The following is a 16,146-nucleotide window of genomic DNA, read 5'->3' as shown; positions in this document are numbered from 1 at the left end:
AGTAAGTCACAGACTAGAGCAGCATATGTGCCTGCTTGGTATTAATAAGACATGTGCTTCATATGTTACACTGAGAAAGCTGAGTTTTTGGTTCCATTCCCTACTCGGTCTTGAGGAAAATGCGAGGCAGGGTAGATGTTCCTATTCACACATCAGTGCATAGTGAATGCTAACTTACAGAGCAGGTAATATGTAGAGAGAGATCAGGGTGGAAGAAGTGACATCAACATGTTCTAGATTGAGTGCACCACCACTAACACCACGCAAATTAGTATAGTACTGTCACATTCACTGAGCACCAGTATCCTAATCATATAGTCATTAATATCATCTACTTGCAGTAATTACAAAATAATTGCTGTAAATGTTTTGACAAAAAACTGTAGAGTACCTTATGACTTTCTATTTGCAGAATACCTAACTCAGAGAGACATTAAAATAGCAATAACAGGTCAACTAAACTGAGTGAAGGGGAGAGCCTCTGTGTGTTTCCTCAAGTTCTTGAGTTTGATCTTATTTAGTTCCTGATAGTTTCACTGCTATACTTTGTATCAACATCTTTCTATTTCTCTGAGAAGTAGGAAGAGACTGGAGCTGAAATTATATCTGTAATGAAAATGAAACTGAGGCAGGTAGACATGTAGCCAGGTGAATGGATGATTGATGTAACAAGGATTTTTTTCAGTGGATTCCAAGGGATTTACATGTAGGGCTAATGAAAGGCAGGTAGATGACATTAGAAACTATGTTGAAGCAATACAGATGCATATAGAATAGACAGGCAAAAATAGAGCAGGTAAAATAGCACACAAATCCACAAATGAGTTGATGGTTGTGTGTGTGTGTGTGTGTGTGTGTGTGTGTGTGTGTGTGTGTGTGTGTGTATCAACGTAACTCTGCTTCTCAAATGGTTGTTACTCAGTAGACAGGGGATGCTGAACACACGCATAACAACTGTCTTTTACACTTTTGGACACTTCTTAATTGCAACACACTTCACATAAATACAGGTTTTAAGCAATTGTAATAAGCATAACATTTGTTCACAGCATTAATTCAATAAAGTAATTTGAAAACAAATGAACTGGTGCAGGTACTGTGTGGTGTACAATACTTGATATTTGCACCAGAAGCTATCAGCATATACCTGCTGTCTTTACAAAGCATAATTTTAACAATATGTTACAACATGTAGCACTGACAGGACCAGTGAGTAGTTTCTTTGAGTATATTTTTGGCTTTACAGTTTATATTTGAATATACAAATGCACTGACATTATCATACACTGTCCAATTTTCTTTCCAGCAAATCAGGTAAGAACATATTCTGTTATATAGTGGAAAATTATGACTCGGGCTTTTTTCTTATCTGTCTCTTCTCATGTCACACACAAAGAGACAGATAGAGAGATAGAGAGAGAGAGAGAGAGAGAGAGAGAGAGAGAGAGAGAGAGAGAAAGAGAGAGAGAGAGAGAGAGAGAGAGAGAGAGAGAGAGGGAGAGAAAGAATTCATTTCAAATTTATCAAACACTATAACATACTAACCATCTGCAGACAGCTGCACAGTTTCATGCATACCGCCTGATTCTACAGCATTCCATAACTTAAGTGTTTTGTCCCACGACACAGATGCCATTGCAGTGCTAGCAGGGCTGGGGTTGAATGCAATGCTTGAAACTGGTCCTTCATGCCCACTTAATACCTATGAACAACAACTTCTTATTAATACAAGCTAATTGTGGCATATAAAAATTGTGATACAGCATATTTCTGGTTATTTGGGGTAATGTGGGGGGAGATGCTGCATGAATAATGGAAAAAAATGAATAATTGAGATATTTTGAAACATGTACTCTTCGTTCAAAAATTTATTCATGTTCTGTTAGGTACTGCAGGCCTGTTTATTTCTTAAAATAGTGTGTGATGATATTCTTCTTCAGGGAGGTGATATTTTTTTGCACAGCATTTTGAATTTTTCTTGCAGCAGTTATTTCATATTACTGAAACTACTCTGGTCCATATAATCTTGAAAATTATCAACAGATTGCAGTGGGGTGCAGTGACTTGTAAGGTCACTGTCTTCATCCCTAGTTTCACATCCACTGTCCTCAGTTTTGTTGCGAAGCAGCGGTCATAATTTCAATGTCACTCGTACTGGAAGTGGGGTTCACATGCGTTGATCTTCAGCCACTCATTCAAAACCGTAAAACCTGTGGCCCAATTCACTATTTGTGCAGTTGTTATTTCTTTAGCACTTTCTTTTATATCTGGAAGAATTTTCCTCCATGACTGGACTAGCGTATGGGACGTAACTGCCAGGCAGCAGATATCCCAAGTACGGTACCTGGAATTTTCAACTTCTTGAAAGCCTCCAAATCATCCTAATCAACTAGCATTCTCAGTAGACCAGCCCAATAGTGCCTTTTCTCCTATGCAATTATGCCTTTGTCCATTGGCTTTATAATGGCACTCACGTTAAGACGTAAAAGCCTAGTTACGATGAGATGATCATCAGATACAAGAATCCTCTCATCACGATGTGAAGGGACAGCAACAGAACAGCCTTCTGTAGCAATCCTTTCTCTTCTAGAAATTGTCAAACTTGTACAAAATATGTGCGTAACCAAGTATTGAAAATTTCGCTATTCCTCCATGCTCCTTTCCGGTTGTGATAATGACATGTTGATCCTTAGCTGCAAAACTGTTGAATGCTCAGTTTTTTTCCCCCAATCACTTTGTGCGTTAATGTTGGTCTTAAAAGTAAAGGTAGACATTTCCAATACAGGCCACTTTCGTCTGTACTATAAATTTGGTCTGGTGTGAAATTCTTTTCTTCTAAGAATTTCTGGATCTCTTACCAGCAGTCATTAGAGGCCCCTACAGCTTCATTGGGCAGGGAGGGGGCGAGAGGACCAATTTTGGGCACACATCACACCTGAAACAATGATATCATATGCTCGTTTCTGGCTAAACCATTGCAAAAGAGCAGCATCTAATTCATCAAATGAAGATTTCCTCGTGATTTCTGTGCAGACAGTCCAGAACTAGAATCGTATTTCCTGACAAAAAAACTGTATTTTCTACTTATTCTTTTTAATGTTCAGTAGACTGCATTCCGATACTGTAATCAGCATTTACTGCACCAGTTTTCCACTTCTCTGAAACATTTCAATTCATTCTAATTTTTATTTTAATGTGAATACTTTTCTTTTGTTTCTCCACCATCTCTTTTACGAATTTATTTTAACTTGCTTTGTTGACATTTACACGTCAATTAACATCAGAAAACTGAGTGTTTCCAATTTACAAGGTACAGGCTGGCTGAGAACAATGGGGACAGTACCCTGCTGTCATCCAACAACCGTTTAAACAATGTAAATGGTACTTCCTATTGTGTGATGATGTTTGCGAGTGACACATATTGTACATTTCTTTAAATAATACACAAATAATTTGCAAACCAGATGATCTGCATATGAATAATCAAGAGGACACTGTATTTTCAAATACTCTGAATACAAAAGTTACATAAAAACTTAACAAAAACCAAACACTAAACCCTAGTGAGTATCTTCGCAAAAAAGAGTGACCATGTTATCTCAACTAATATCAAAGTATCACTGAACGTATGTAATCTCACAATAACCTGTTTTCTTCAACTTCTATTACTTTAAAATTTAGGATCTACCATATATTACCTCTACAAGTCTTCCAATTTTTAATGACCATAAAAAGATTTCAAAAACATCTTGTCCTCCAGCTGCAACAAATTCCGCACTAGAATCAATTGCCAAACATGAAAACTGAACTGGCCTAGGAGATGTAAATGTCCTAAAGTTGCGATACCTGCAATATAAGCATAACTTTAATGACATTTTCAGTGAGCTACACATGAGCACTGCAACACAGTTCAACATAACATACTTAAAGGGGGGGGGGGGGGGGGGGAGGGGGTAGGATGTCAAAGGGGCCAACTTGGAGCAGAAGAGGCACCGCAGGACATTTTGATTTCCACTGTCTATAGTTTTACAAATTAATTCGTAAAACTTTGTCAGCATGATCAGGAAGGATTCAGGATACACACTAATAGCAGCGGGTGATCGAAAACAGTAACAAAATAAATTTTTTTACATGCAAAATTTCATCATGTTTTTCATTTACTACTGGCTGCATTTGTTGCTATAGGTACACTTTTCTTTGTAAGTAAGAGAGATTCTTCGATGAATTTTGCACAGCATACAAACCATACTTGCAGGTGTATGAATCTCTAGAATTTATTTAATTTATAAAAAAATGAATGAGCTGTAACATTTTAAACTTCATGTTTAGATAAAACTCAAATTTTATAGTTAATTATCTCCATTTTTACCACAGTTTTTAATAGATTTAGAAAATTCTAGAGTTTCACTGCAAGTATGGTTAGTATGCTGTGTAAAATTCATCGAAGAATGTCTCTTACTTCTGAAGAAAAGTGTACCTATACCAACAAATGCAGCCAATAGTAAGTGAAAAAATGATGAAATTTCGCACGTAAAAAAATTATTTTGTTATGTTTTTGAACTTCCACTGCTATGAGTGTGACTCCTGAATCCTTCCTGGTCATGCTTACAAAGTTTTATGAATTTATTTGTAAAAGTATAGAGAGTGGAAATTAAAATGTTCCGTCTTGTCTCTTCTGCTCCAGATCGGCCCGTTTGACGCCCTGCCCCCCTTAACGAACAAGACCACAAACAATCTTATTTGTAAAGTAGCATCACAAGCCACTATGAATACACATAACAAAAGAAACATTATTATGAAAAGGAAAGTTGCTACTCAGCATGATATGTTGTGATAGGCACAATAAAAAGACTGTCACAAATATAGCTTTCAGCTAGTAAGGCTTTCGTCAAAATTAGATGATGAAAACACACATACATGCAAATGCAACTCACATACACATGACCGCAGTCTCAGGCAACTGAGGCCACACCGCTCAGGCAATCCATCCTGGATTTTCCATTGTTTAATATATTAAACTTGACTGGTTTTGACTATTAGTCATCGTCAGAAGTAAAACATCTAGAAAATGTAGAACTTGCAAATTATTATTAAATGTAAGGTTAAAAAAATGTTAAAAGTTCCAGGCTAAAGAGAAAAATAAAATAATACTTTATATCTTCTTATGGAAGTAACATATCAATACGTGATCAAACACTGTTGTAGTAACTTAGAAATAAATTGCCAATGGTACAATGCACAACAACCGAGCAAGGCTGTTGATTTTATATGACCACAATGACTGAACACATCTTGATTTGCTACTCCTGTAATAAAATATTAGGTACATTTCATTTTTCTCTTTAGATTGCAGTTACTTATAGTTTTGTATTTTCTAGATTTGTAGTTCCGATAATTGCTCATTAGAGTTGAAACCTGTTAACCATAATATACATGCCAGACGCAATCAAAATATTTGAGGATATAATAGTGTACTTCAAGAGGTCACGTGCCTTAGTTTGACAATGTCAAATTTCATATCCTAACTTACTTAGTCTGTGACAAAGCAAGCTGGGATCTTTTTACTTCCTCTCTTGTTTTGCCATCTGCCCCCTTAAATTCATTTTTTCCTAATTACCATTAACATACATGAGTATAATATGCATTTTCATAAAAGAGAAAGGTTGACCCTCAGTCTTAAGAAATATAGCCCAAGATCTAATTTTGGGCTTAGTTTTGTGTAGGTCATTAATTTTGTAATTTATTTTGACCATTCCTGGTTAATACCTTTGATACAGGGTGAAAACATTTGGAAGAAGAACTACTAGTATTTATTTGGCTCTATTCGAAAACACATTAGCAAAATCAGCTCTTAATTAATTCCAAAATAATTACCAGATTTGTCAAAAGCATTGTTTGCATAACTGTATCAGTTAATTTCATTATTTAAATAAATAATTTGGAGTAATCTTTGCGGTAGAAGAAACTGTTAAAAAGAAAGAATTTTTTGATGTATTCAGTTAATTGAATGAGTTATGTTTTAATTGTAATTTCTGTACGTTAAACATCAAACAATTTATAGTTTCAGTGCCTATTATTGTGAGGATATATAAAAGACCAATTTCTGGCCCCAAGGCATTCAGTCCATGGCCGATTTTCAGATGGGAAGTCTGTATCAGTTTCGAGTAACAGTAATGCATTAATTAAACAGTGGAGTTAGTGTATCACAAATAGGCCAACAATGACAGTGTCTGTTCTATTTAATTGAGAAATATGGTCACACATACATTATTATTCTGCAAAAACTGAACTATGCGGTTAGGTATTTATTGCTCACAGATGTTCAACAGCAAACTACTGTAGCAGTATGCTGAATTTGCCTGCAAGCTATAAATGGCGCTTATCATTTACTAATAGTGAACTGGCCATGTATCTGTGTAATATTAGGAGAGGGAGGAGGGGGTTGTGAACAGTGAAAGTAAAGAACTGTGAAATGCAACTGTTGGCTACATCATTTACAGCAGTCAGTGTTGAACTTCCAGCCCCTATCTTTCACCCGGTATAACAATGCAGTATGTCGACACCAAGGACTTTCAACAAAGAGATAAAGCAGGTGAACGTCACAAGTTCACTAATACTGTGCTATATTTTTAAAGTTAGTCTAGCAAATACCAACAAGTATTTATCATATCAGGATTCCATAACATGCAATACTGTGCCAAATTTAAACTTTGGACCTGTCTTTCAACTTACACATAAATCTTACATTTTAGTACTTAACTACAACGATACACACTTTTTTAATATGAAATCTAGAGTGTATACAACATTTAACACACCTGGCCATATCAAATGCACGAACTGTTCCATCCAGAGATGCAGAAACCACAAATTTTTTGTTAGGACTGAACTGGACAGCAGAGATGCCAGCAGTGTGTTCAGTAAATGTTACAAAACAAAATCCCGTACTTGTATTCCATAATTTAACCTGCAACAATGAAAGATAATACATGAGACAGTATAGATTTTGACACAGACTTACTTAGTGGCTGATTTGACTCACTTAGTACTCATGCTGTAGTCATTTCCCACCATTTTTATTTCCCTACTTTTCTCTTTTTTTAAAACAGTTATGTAGGATAGTAATTTCTGCAATGTTTCATTCATTATATCGTCATTATTTATTTTGATAAATTGAAAAGGGTTTTAAGTGAATTTCTGTTAGTAGAGGTGAAATTGGACAATTTAAGGTCTGACATGATTTATTAGTCATCTTAAATTGGTTGATATAAAACTAAATTTAATTTCAAGTATCTGTTACAGGTTAGTATGTAACAAAATGCCTACAACACACAAACCCAACCTAAAACTTAAGCACTAAGTTAAACATTCAGCAGGCCTTCAAAGCTGTTTCGCGAGGTTGTATTTACGAAAATCAGCAGAAAAATACAAAATTCCCAAGTCAGTGCTGCAGTGACATATGAAATAAGTGGAACAAATACAACACCTCTGAAAATTTGTGCCTGATGTCAGTGGTGAAGATCCAGAAGATGAATACCAGGTATCACTGAATGGAATGAGTTGTTCAGAGTCAGAGTATATGCTTGAACAAGACATCGTTGAAGAAAGCAATTATGCGAAGAGATACAGTTTACCAGTCACAGGGATGTACCACTATCTGGAGATAAAATCTTGAAAGAAAATTACTGGACTGTGTTGAACTTATTGAATGGCATGCTACTTCATCTAAGGAGGTGTCTCCCATCTGGTTCACAGGTATGGCGCTAGATGTAAAAAAATGAGAAACACAATGAAGCATCAAACTTCCTAGCAGGTTAAAACTGTGCATCCGACCGAGACTCGAACTCGGGACCTTTCATATCAGCGCACACTCTGCTGCAGAGTGAAAATCTCATTCTGACAATGAAGCATCATTTGTCAAATTCACTGAAACCAAAATCAGCTTTTAAGTGGCCAGAGATAGAAGAGTGCTGCCTAAACAAGGGACAGAGGGTTGTAGGTCTACTTCATCCACAACTCCTTTGAAGAGGTCTAACAAAACTCAACGCTAACTTTCCTGAGTGGCAATCGAGTTTGTACATTTATTTACTCTTTCCTGGATTTTAGAATCATCAGCTTTTTCCCCCATTTCTGTTCATGTTGTAAACAGCAGTTTAATGCTGCATTGTAAGGTATTGTTAGATTAAAAATAAACTTTATTCAGCTTGATGTATTAGATAATTTAAAAAAATCATAAGGGATATTCTTGAACACAAAAACTGGAAATCACAGAGACAAAATATGCTTTCCTTCGAGATTGTAAGTCTGACCAGCTCCACGATCTGGTAACATTGTAGGATACAAAACTTTCAGGCGGAAGTGTTGTCTTACACTCAAGCTGTTGCAATGCTGTATCTGCTTGCGGTCTAGCAGTAAACATTGTGCACCGTAAATGCAAAGCTGCAAGTCTGAATCAATTCTCTATTTAATTTGTTAAACAACGTTTCATTTGTCTACTGGACGTATCAGTCAGATGGAACTTCAAAGATAATTTCCTTCATGTAATGGCAAAAACTTTCAAAAACATTTCCTTGAAACAGTTCATTGCTGCGTTAAGATCAGAACAATTTATATTTAACAATTTCCTTCCTATGCAGAAGCCATTAACCACTGGTCACCAGCAGCACTCAGATAATCGGGAAGTGGCCCACCTTGTGCACGTTTCTGCTCTCACATTGACAAGTAAAAATTTTTTCATTATTTTAATTTTATTTACTGAGTGCAGTACTTTCGATAAACTGTGTGAACACAGTGCAGCAACACAATAGTGGAGCTATAGTTCACACAGCATACAACCTTTGAAGCGCATAGCCTACAATCACAGTTAAGTGATACCTAAAGCAAAATTGAGTGCGAAATGTTTATGTTTGACACACTGGCAAGTACATTGCCAAGAGCATATTTATCAATTATAATTTTTTTACTTGAAGTTCTAGTATTTGCCTTGCAGTAACACACTGGAATTTGCATACTTGAATCTTTTAAATGTTGTTTAAGTAATTAAAATACAATCTGAAGTGGAAGGATGTCTTATATTTGTATATTGTTCGCTTTCAGTTTAATAGAGGAGTGAAAGCAGCAGTGGCTGCTGGAAACATCAGTGCCATGTGGTGGCAATGGTGGCGGCGGTGAGTGTGCTATCTACGAAATCATGGCAGAACATTGTTTTCTTGCTTCAAGAAAGATTGCTCTGTCATGAATGATCTTCCACATTAATACTGTATTTATCCAAATGCAAGACAACTTTTTCTTCTGATTCTCATGGTCCAAAAAATGCACCTGTGGCTTAGATCCAAGAGCAAAGTAGTTCTGAAAAATGCCATTACAAGCTACCACTAGTTGTTATTTTGACACAGATGCTGTTCTGTTAATGTTCCAAATATTGAATGTTACGAATTTTTTGATGGCATGTAAAGAAATTTATTTTTATTGGTATGAATATTCAAAAAACTACTAAATTCAAAGATGAACAATATTAAGTTTGAATTATTACATTCTTCTTGAAGTCTGAGGGTATTTCGCCTGTTTCATACATCTTGCTCACCAGATGGTAGAGTTTTGTCAGGACTGGCTCTCCCAAGGCCGTCAGTAGTTCCAATGGAATGTTGTCTACTCCGGGGGTCTTGTTTCGACTCAGGTCTTTCAGTGGTCTGTCAAATTCTTCACACAGTATCTTATCTCCTACTTCATTTTCATCTACATCCTCTTCCATTTCTATAATATTGTCCTCGCCCTTGTATAAACCTTCTATATACTCCTTCCACCTTTCAGCCTTCCCTTCTTTGCTTAGAACTGGGTTGCCATCTGAGCTCTTGATATTCATACACGTGGTTCTCTTCTCTCCAAAGGTCTCTTTAATTTTCCTGTAGGCAGTATCTATCTTACTCCTAGTGAGATAAGCTTCTACATCCTTACATTTGTCATCTAGCCATCCCTGCTTAGCCATTTTGCACTTCCTGTCAATCTCATTTTTGAGACGTTTGTATTCCTTTTTGCCTGCTTCATTTACTGCATTTTTGTATTTTCTCCTTTCAACAATTAAATTCAGTATCTCTTCTGTTACCCAAGGATTTCTACTAGCCCTCGCCTTTTTACCTATTTGATCCTCTGCTGCCTTCACTATTTCATTCCTCAAAGCTACCCATTCTTCTTCTACTATATTTCTTTCCCCCATTCCTCTGGTTCTTTCAGTTTATCCAAGTCCCGTCTCCTTAAATTTCCACCTTTTTGCAGTTTCTTCAGTTTTAATCTACAGGTCATAAACAGTAAATTGCGGTCAGAGTCCACATCTGCCCCTGGAAATGTCTTACAATTTAAAATCTGGTTCCTAAATTTCTGTCTTACCATTATATAATCTATCTGAATCTTTTTAGTATTTTTTGCATCTGGTGGCACAAAAAGGGTGTTGTGTATTACGAACTGCTCCCCAGGAGACTGTCCATTGCAGCTTGCTTTTGTTGCAAAAACCTTAGATGTCTTACAGTCACAGTGTAAGAAAAACAGCTAAGTAGGCTACATAAAGTGTTGCTACTGCACGAGAATGGCCGCACTTTAGGCTTCAAAACAGACTGTCTTACTCACATAGTAGGGAATTGCGGTAGATGGAGTGAACCTAATTAACAAATTATTGTACCACAGTTGTGTATTCACAAAAAACTAAAAGTTATTCCAGCAGAAGCAGAAGAAAAGATGTAAATTTAGCATGATACACCCATGATGTAACTCGACGATCATAGATTTGTCGAACATATTCCAAGTTTTTCCAAAGTGTTGGTTATACCAGAAGGAGGAGGAAGCATTTCCATAGCTGATATGTTCCTCTGGTGGTATATAAAGTCAATTAATCAGTTTTGGTAACACGCGATCTAGTGTTTGCATTTTTTTTGTGAATAGACAATAAGGCACAATAATTTGGCCACTGGGTTTCCTTATACAATTACTCCAACTGCAATATCTCACCACTCCTCTAGTTTGACACAAGCTGATTCAAAGCTTAAAATAAATAAAGTCTTACTAATTTGTGACAATTTAGCAATCTTTTCCAGGAAATGGTTCCCAGTTGATAGTCTGGAGAGTCCCAATGTACCAGGTCGTGGTTCAAGACCTCTGCTTTCTGAAAGATTTGCATGATAATTGTCATAAATTGGCATGGGGTGTTTTCCATTTAACTTGTAGAATATAAAGGTATTTACCATCACCATTAGTATTATGTGGAATGCCAACTTTCTCCACCACTTCACAGTTTGAAGCTCAAATGCCAAGTATGACAGTTGCTGGTCTGATATGCCGACACTCAACTTGTTTTTATTATAGTACACCACACAGGCTGGCTTTCTCTGCTTCCCACCTCTCTTAACAGAGAAGATCACTATCGCAGCAGTGTGGTTTGTATTTATCATGTGCACATTTCTTTTGTCAATCCCTGTCTAGCTTTTCTTGTAGTTCCCACAAGAGCAGCTTTTCCAGCTTCCAGTTCTGAACCAAGGATTGAACTGGTGTAGAATCTATCTGTAAAAAAAGTGTAACCTTTTCCTGGCAGATTCCCAAGCAGTGCCTTTAAGAGTGTTACTGCATCGCACCTCTTACCTCCATAAACAGAAATATTCTAGGCACAACGTGTCTCTGACTGAAAAAAATGTACACTTTTGTCCCGTATTTGGCTTCTGTGGCATGTACTGCTTGAACTATACATGGCAACAATATTTGCACATGCTTTCATTTATTTTAACATTTTGAGATGGTGTATATGCACATTAGAAATTAGCAGGCTCTCATCTTGTTCAGTAGGTTAGAGCCAGCCTCTCAACACGCGATCTAGTGTTGAATTGTCGCTAATATGAAAAATTCTCAAAATAGAAAGAAACTTGTCACAGCTGAAGATGTTTATACAGAAATTACACGTCAGGAGTCTTGGATCAGTGGTCTCACATACACAGTATTACACTCACACACGAGCTGCAACTTCCAGAAACTTCCTTATTTCTACAAGAGTAACTTCTTTCCACTTTGATTGTGAGCAGTCCTTTCCACTTTGATTGTGAGCAGCAAGGAGAAAGAGAATTTGTGCTTCATAATTTATTATGATTTGTTGCACATTCTGATTATTTCGCTGCTTTATATGATCCACAAAACTGTCTGTAAGTAAACACAAAAAGACATCTAGAGATGCGCTATTCCTGTCTAAACTGATAAGGCTGCACTTTCCATATTGTCGTGAGAACAGATGTGTATCTGGAACACAATCATTAGTCATCCAGTGTTCCTCAGAATCTGTAAAGGACTAAGTTCTCGGCCTTACACTTTCCTCGATCTTCCGCACTCTTCAGGCATAGTATCAACAGGAATAATAGCAATATTTGCTTCTGAAGAACTTGGACACCCACTCTCAAAAATCACTTCCAACGGTAATTAAGTATCGAAAGCTCTTTCAATAGAAACCTGAATAAAAACACTGCATATTTTGCTATATGAACTCCTTATCTGAACACTCAAAAACCACTACTTTAATAATGCATGTCATCATCAAATCATGCAAACCATTATCCTTTCAAAAATCAACATATCTTTCTTCAAAATAACGTGACACCACAAGCAAATTTCATCATTCATCAATCCCTCACCCCGAAAACATGAGTTGATAACCCTTGACCAGCATGCCCGTGCCATCTAGTGTCAAATACTTCAATTACAGAATGAGATTTTCACTCTGCAGTGGAGTGTGCACTGATATGAAACTTCCTGGCAGATTAAAACTGTGTGACGGACAGAGACTAACTCGTGACCTTTGCCTTTCGCGGGCAGGAGAGCTTCTGTAAAGTTTGGAAGGTAGGAGGCAAGGTACTGGCAGAAGTAAAGCTGTGAGGACGGGGCGTGAGTAGTGTGCTTGGGTGGCTTAGTTGATAGAGCACTTGCCTGAGAAAGGCAAAGGCCCCGAGTTCGAGTCTCAGTCCGGCACACAGTTTTAATCTGCCAGGAAGTTTCACTTCAATTACAGTTTCTGCCGTGGCTCCCAGACCAAACAGAGCCTGTAAGGAAGGAAGAAGACGACTGTGAATGTGCACCCATAAAATTAAGGCCATCAGATTTTCAGGCAGGTAAGGTACGCCCGTATTTTTATGGGCATCAGCTCCAAAGCATTAAGGACAAACATAAAAGACACACAATGTCTGATGCATGAAGACTGGCAATTAATGCCCGTTGTACATGTCAAATGTGCAAGCTTGTCTTAAGTGTGTGAGTGGACTGACCAATCTCTGACATGTATCCCAATAAAACTATCAACCACTTTGTTTCTAATGTGCCTGATGGCACAGAAGATGAAGCTCTCTACAAATATTGTAGCAACAAGTAATTGAGTGAAGATGACCTAGACTTGTCTGAGTAACGTTTAAAAACAGTATTATGCATTTATGATAGTTCAATGAAACTGTTTTGTACTTTTGCTTTTCATTTCTAAGTTATTTTGTTTTAGATACGTGACAGTATCCAGCCAGTTGGTGAGCCTATGCTACTACAAATGAGAAAGACATGGTGAGTGTTTCTTATATGCATGTTTATGCGATAGTTATTTATGTCTTTTTGTTCTATTGTGTGTTGTAAATTTGTATTCTTGTTTGCATTTTATTGGGAGTTTCTCTGTATTGAGACACACCTGTGACTTCACCACTGACAGAATGCATGCTTGTATTGCTAATTATGGTCCCCTGTATTCTAGGCAGCTGTGCCCTAATTTTTTTGTTGAACAACTTTGAGAGGTACGAGACGCTGCACGATAAAGATTTTCTACAATGATGACAATACCTAAAACTTGCACTTTGTACGGATCAGTTGTGCTGCAAATGATTCTGTGTATATAAATTATACTGTTCAGAATGTTACAAAAGTAATCAAATAAAGTATATGTCTAACCCCTACAAGAGAGGATACAAATCAATGTCTTGGACATGAAGATCGCTCTTCATCAAACCTACACACATAAAAAAAAAACTTTTCCATCACCCCGGTTCCGACAACTCCTGAAGAAAGGTGTTGACTGTGGTTACTGTAGCGCAGACACAGTCCCTTTGACTGTTCAGAGATGTCACTAAACCTGCCCAAAGATGTAAACAACCACACATGAGCAGCACCTATTAAATTGAGGGGGTTCGACAAATGAACAGTTCCAGTGATTCCATCAGAAAGGAGGTACATGGCCCATCTTGTCTGTAGTTCAACCATGCCTCGATGGTCAATGCTGTGGTTCAATCACATCAGCATTGTTACTTTGTGCTAGGAAGGGCTCTCAACAAGGGAAGTGTCCAAACCAAAGTGACGTGGTTCAGACATGGATACAGAGAGACAGGAACTGTCAATTATGTGCCTCGCTCAGGCCTCCAAGGGCTACAACTTCAGTGGATCACCACTACCTATGGATTATGGCTCTGAGGAATCCTGACAGCACTGCCACGATGTTGAATAATGATTTTCATGTAGCCACAGGACGTCATGTTACAACTCAAGCTGTGCCCAACAGGCTGCACGATGTGCAACTTCACTCCCGACGTCCATGGTGAACTCCATCTTTGCAACAACAACACCCTACAGGGGTACACATGGGTCCAACAACATGCCGAATGGACCTCTCAGGATTGGCATCATGTTCTATTCACTGATAAGTGTCACATATGCTTTCAGCTAGACAATTGTCGAAGACGTGTTTGGAGGCAACCTGTTCAGGCTGAATGCCTCAGACACACTGTCCAGCAAGCGCAGCAAGGTGGAGGTTGCCTGCTGTTTTGGGATGGAATTATGTGGGGATGATGTATGCCGTTGGTGGTCATGGAAGGCGCTGCAACGACTGTACGATATGTGAATGCCATCCTCTGACCGATAGTGCAACCATATCGGCAGCATATTGGCGAGTCATTCGTATTCATGGACAACAATTCGGGCCCCCATTGTGCATATCTTGTGAATGACTTCCTTCAGGATAACGACATTGCCAGCATGTTCTCCAGACATGAACCCTATTGAACATGCCTGGGATGGATTGGAAAGGGCTGTTTATGGACAAAGTGACCCCACAAACCACTCTGAGGGATCTACGCCAAATCGCCGTTGAGGAGTGGGCAATCTGGACCAACAGTGCCTTGATGAACTTTTAGATATGCATGCATCAATACAAGAGGACGTGCTACTGGGTATTAGAGGTACCGGTATGTACAGCAATCTGGACCACCACCTCTGAAGGTCTCACTGTATGGTGGTACAACATGCAATGTGTGGTTTTCATGAGCAAATAAAAAGGGCGGAAATAATGTTTATGTTGATCTCTATTCCAATTTTCTGTACAGGTTCTGGAACTCTCAGAACCGAGGTGATGCAAAATCTTTTTTGATGTGTGTGCATACTTTAAATCAGGTGCAATACTTTGACAACCCAAAATGTAACTGTCCTGGATGAAAATACTATACTTCATTGAAAGAAAGAGAATGTGTGTTGTTGTGCAGCCCAAAAAAGTCTTAGCAGCTGAAGTTCTACTCTGAATATTTTGATACATATTGTGAATTCTCACTGCTGTCAGTGTTTGCAATGTAATGATAATTTTAAGTGTCCAACAGGCTAAATTTAATTCCATTCAAGTTACTACAAGGAAGTACCACTCCCAGCAAATCCCTGAGAGGTGGGGCCATTTTATACTTTATCTATCATATGATGAAGCCATATCTGTTTCAGATTTTAAGTGTAGCTTGAAATGAGGGTAATTCCCCCCCCCCCCCTCCAACAACCACAATACATTCTATATCACTGAGTGCCAACATGTTTGCTATTAAGGCAGAGTTCTAACTGACAGGTCATGGACATGAATATTGCACTATAATATTGTGCTGTTCTTAGCCTCACACTTTTGTGCAAAATATTGAAATGATATTGTTTACATATTTTAAGCTTTGAATCTGCTTGTGTCCAACTAGAGGAGTATGGGGTTGGAGTAATTGTATAAAGAAACCCAGTGGACAAATTATTGTGCCTAGTTGTGTACACACACACACACACACACACACACACACACACACACACACACACACACAAAATTATAGGAGGAGAAGACCAAAACTGATTAATTGA

General features: G+C 37.8%; 1 protein-coding gene across 2 annotated transcripts in view; it reads right to left on the bottom strand.

The window, feature by feature from the left end:
• Positions 1-16,146, bottom strand: part of LOC126281487 (periodic tryptophan protein 2 homolog) — a 93,053-nt gene that overhangs the window by 38,215 nt on the left and 38,692 nt on the right. For both annotated transcript variants that reach the window (XM_049980486.1, XM_049980487.1), the window contains 3 exons: positions 6,819-6,967; positions 3,699-3,846; positions 1,546-1,702 (listed from right to left, as the gene is read on the bottom strand). In XM_049980486.1, the coding sequence (XP_049836443.1) occupies positions 1,546-1,702; positions 3,699-3,846; positions 6,819-6,967 (454 nt within the window). The remainder of the gene's footprint in view (positions 1-1,545; positions 1,703-3,698; positions 3,847-6,818; positions 6,968-16,146) is intronic.

This window comes from Schistocerca gregaria, chromosome 7, assembly GCF_023897955.1.
Source record: "Schistocerca gregaria isolate iqSchGreg1 chromosome 7, iqSchGreg1.2, whole genome shotgun sequence".
Taxonomy (NCBI): domain Eukaryota; kingdom Metazoa; phylum Arthropoda; class Insecta; order Orthoptera; family Acrididae; genus Schistocerca; species Schistocerca gregaria.
Note: the sequence above shows the minus strand (reverse complement) of the source record. Positions and strands in the feature narration are given on the sequence as shown.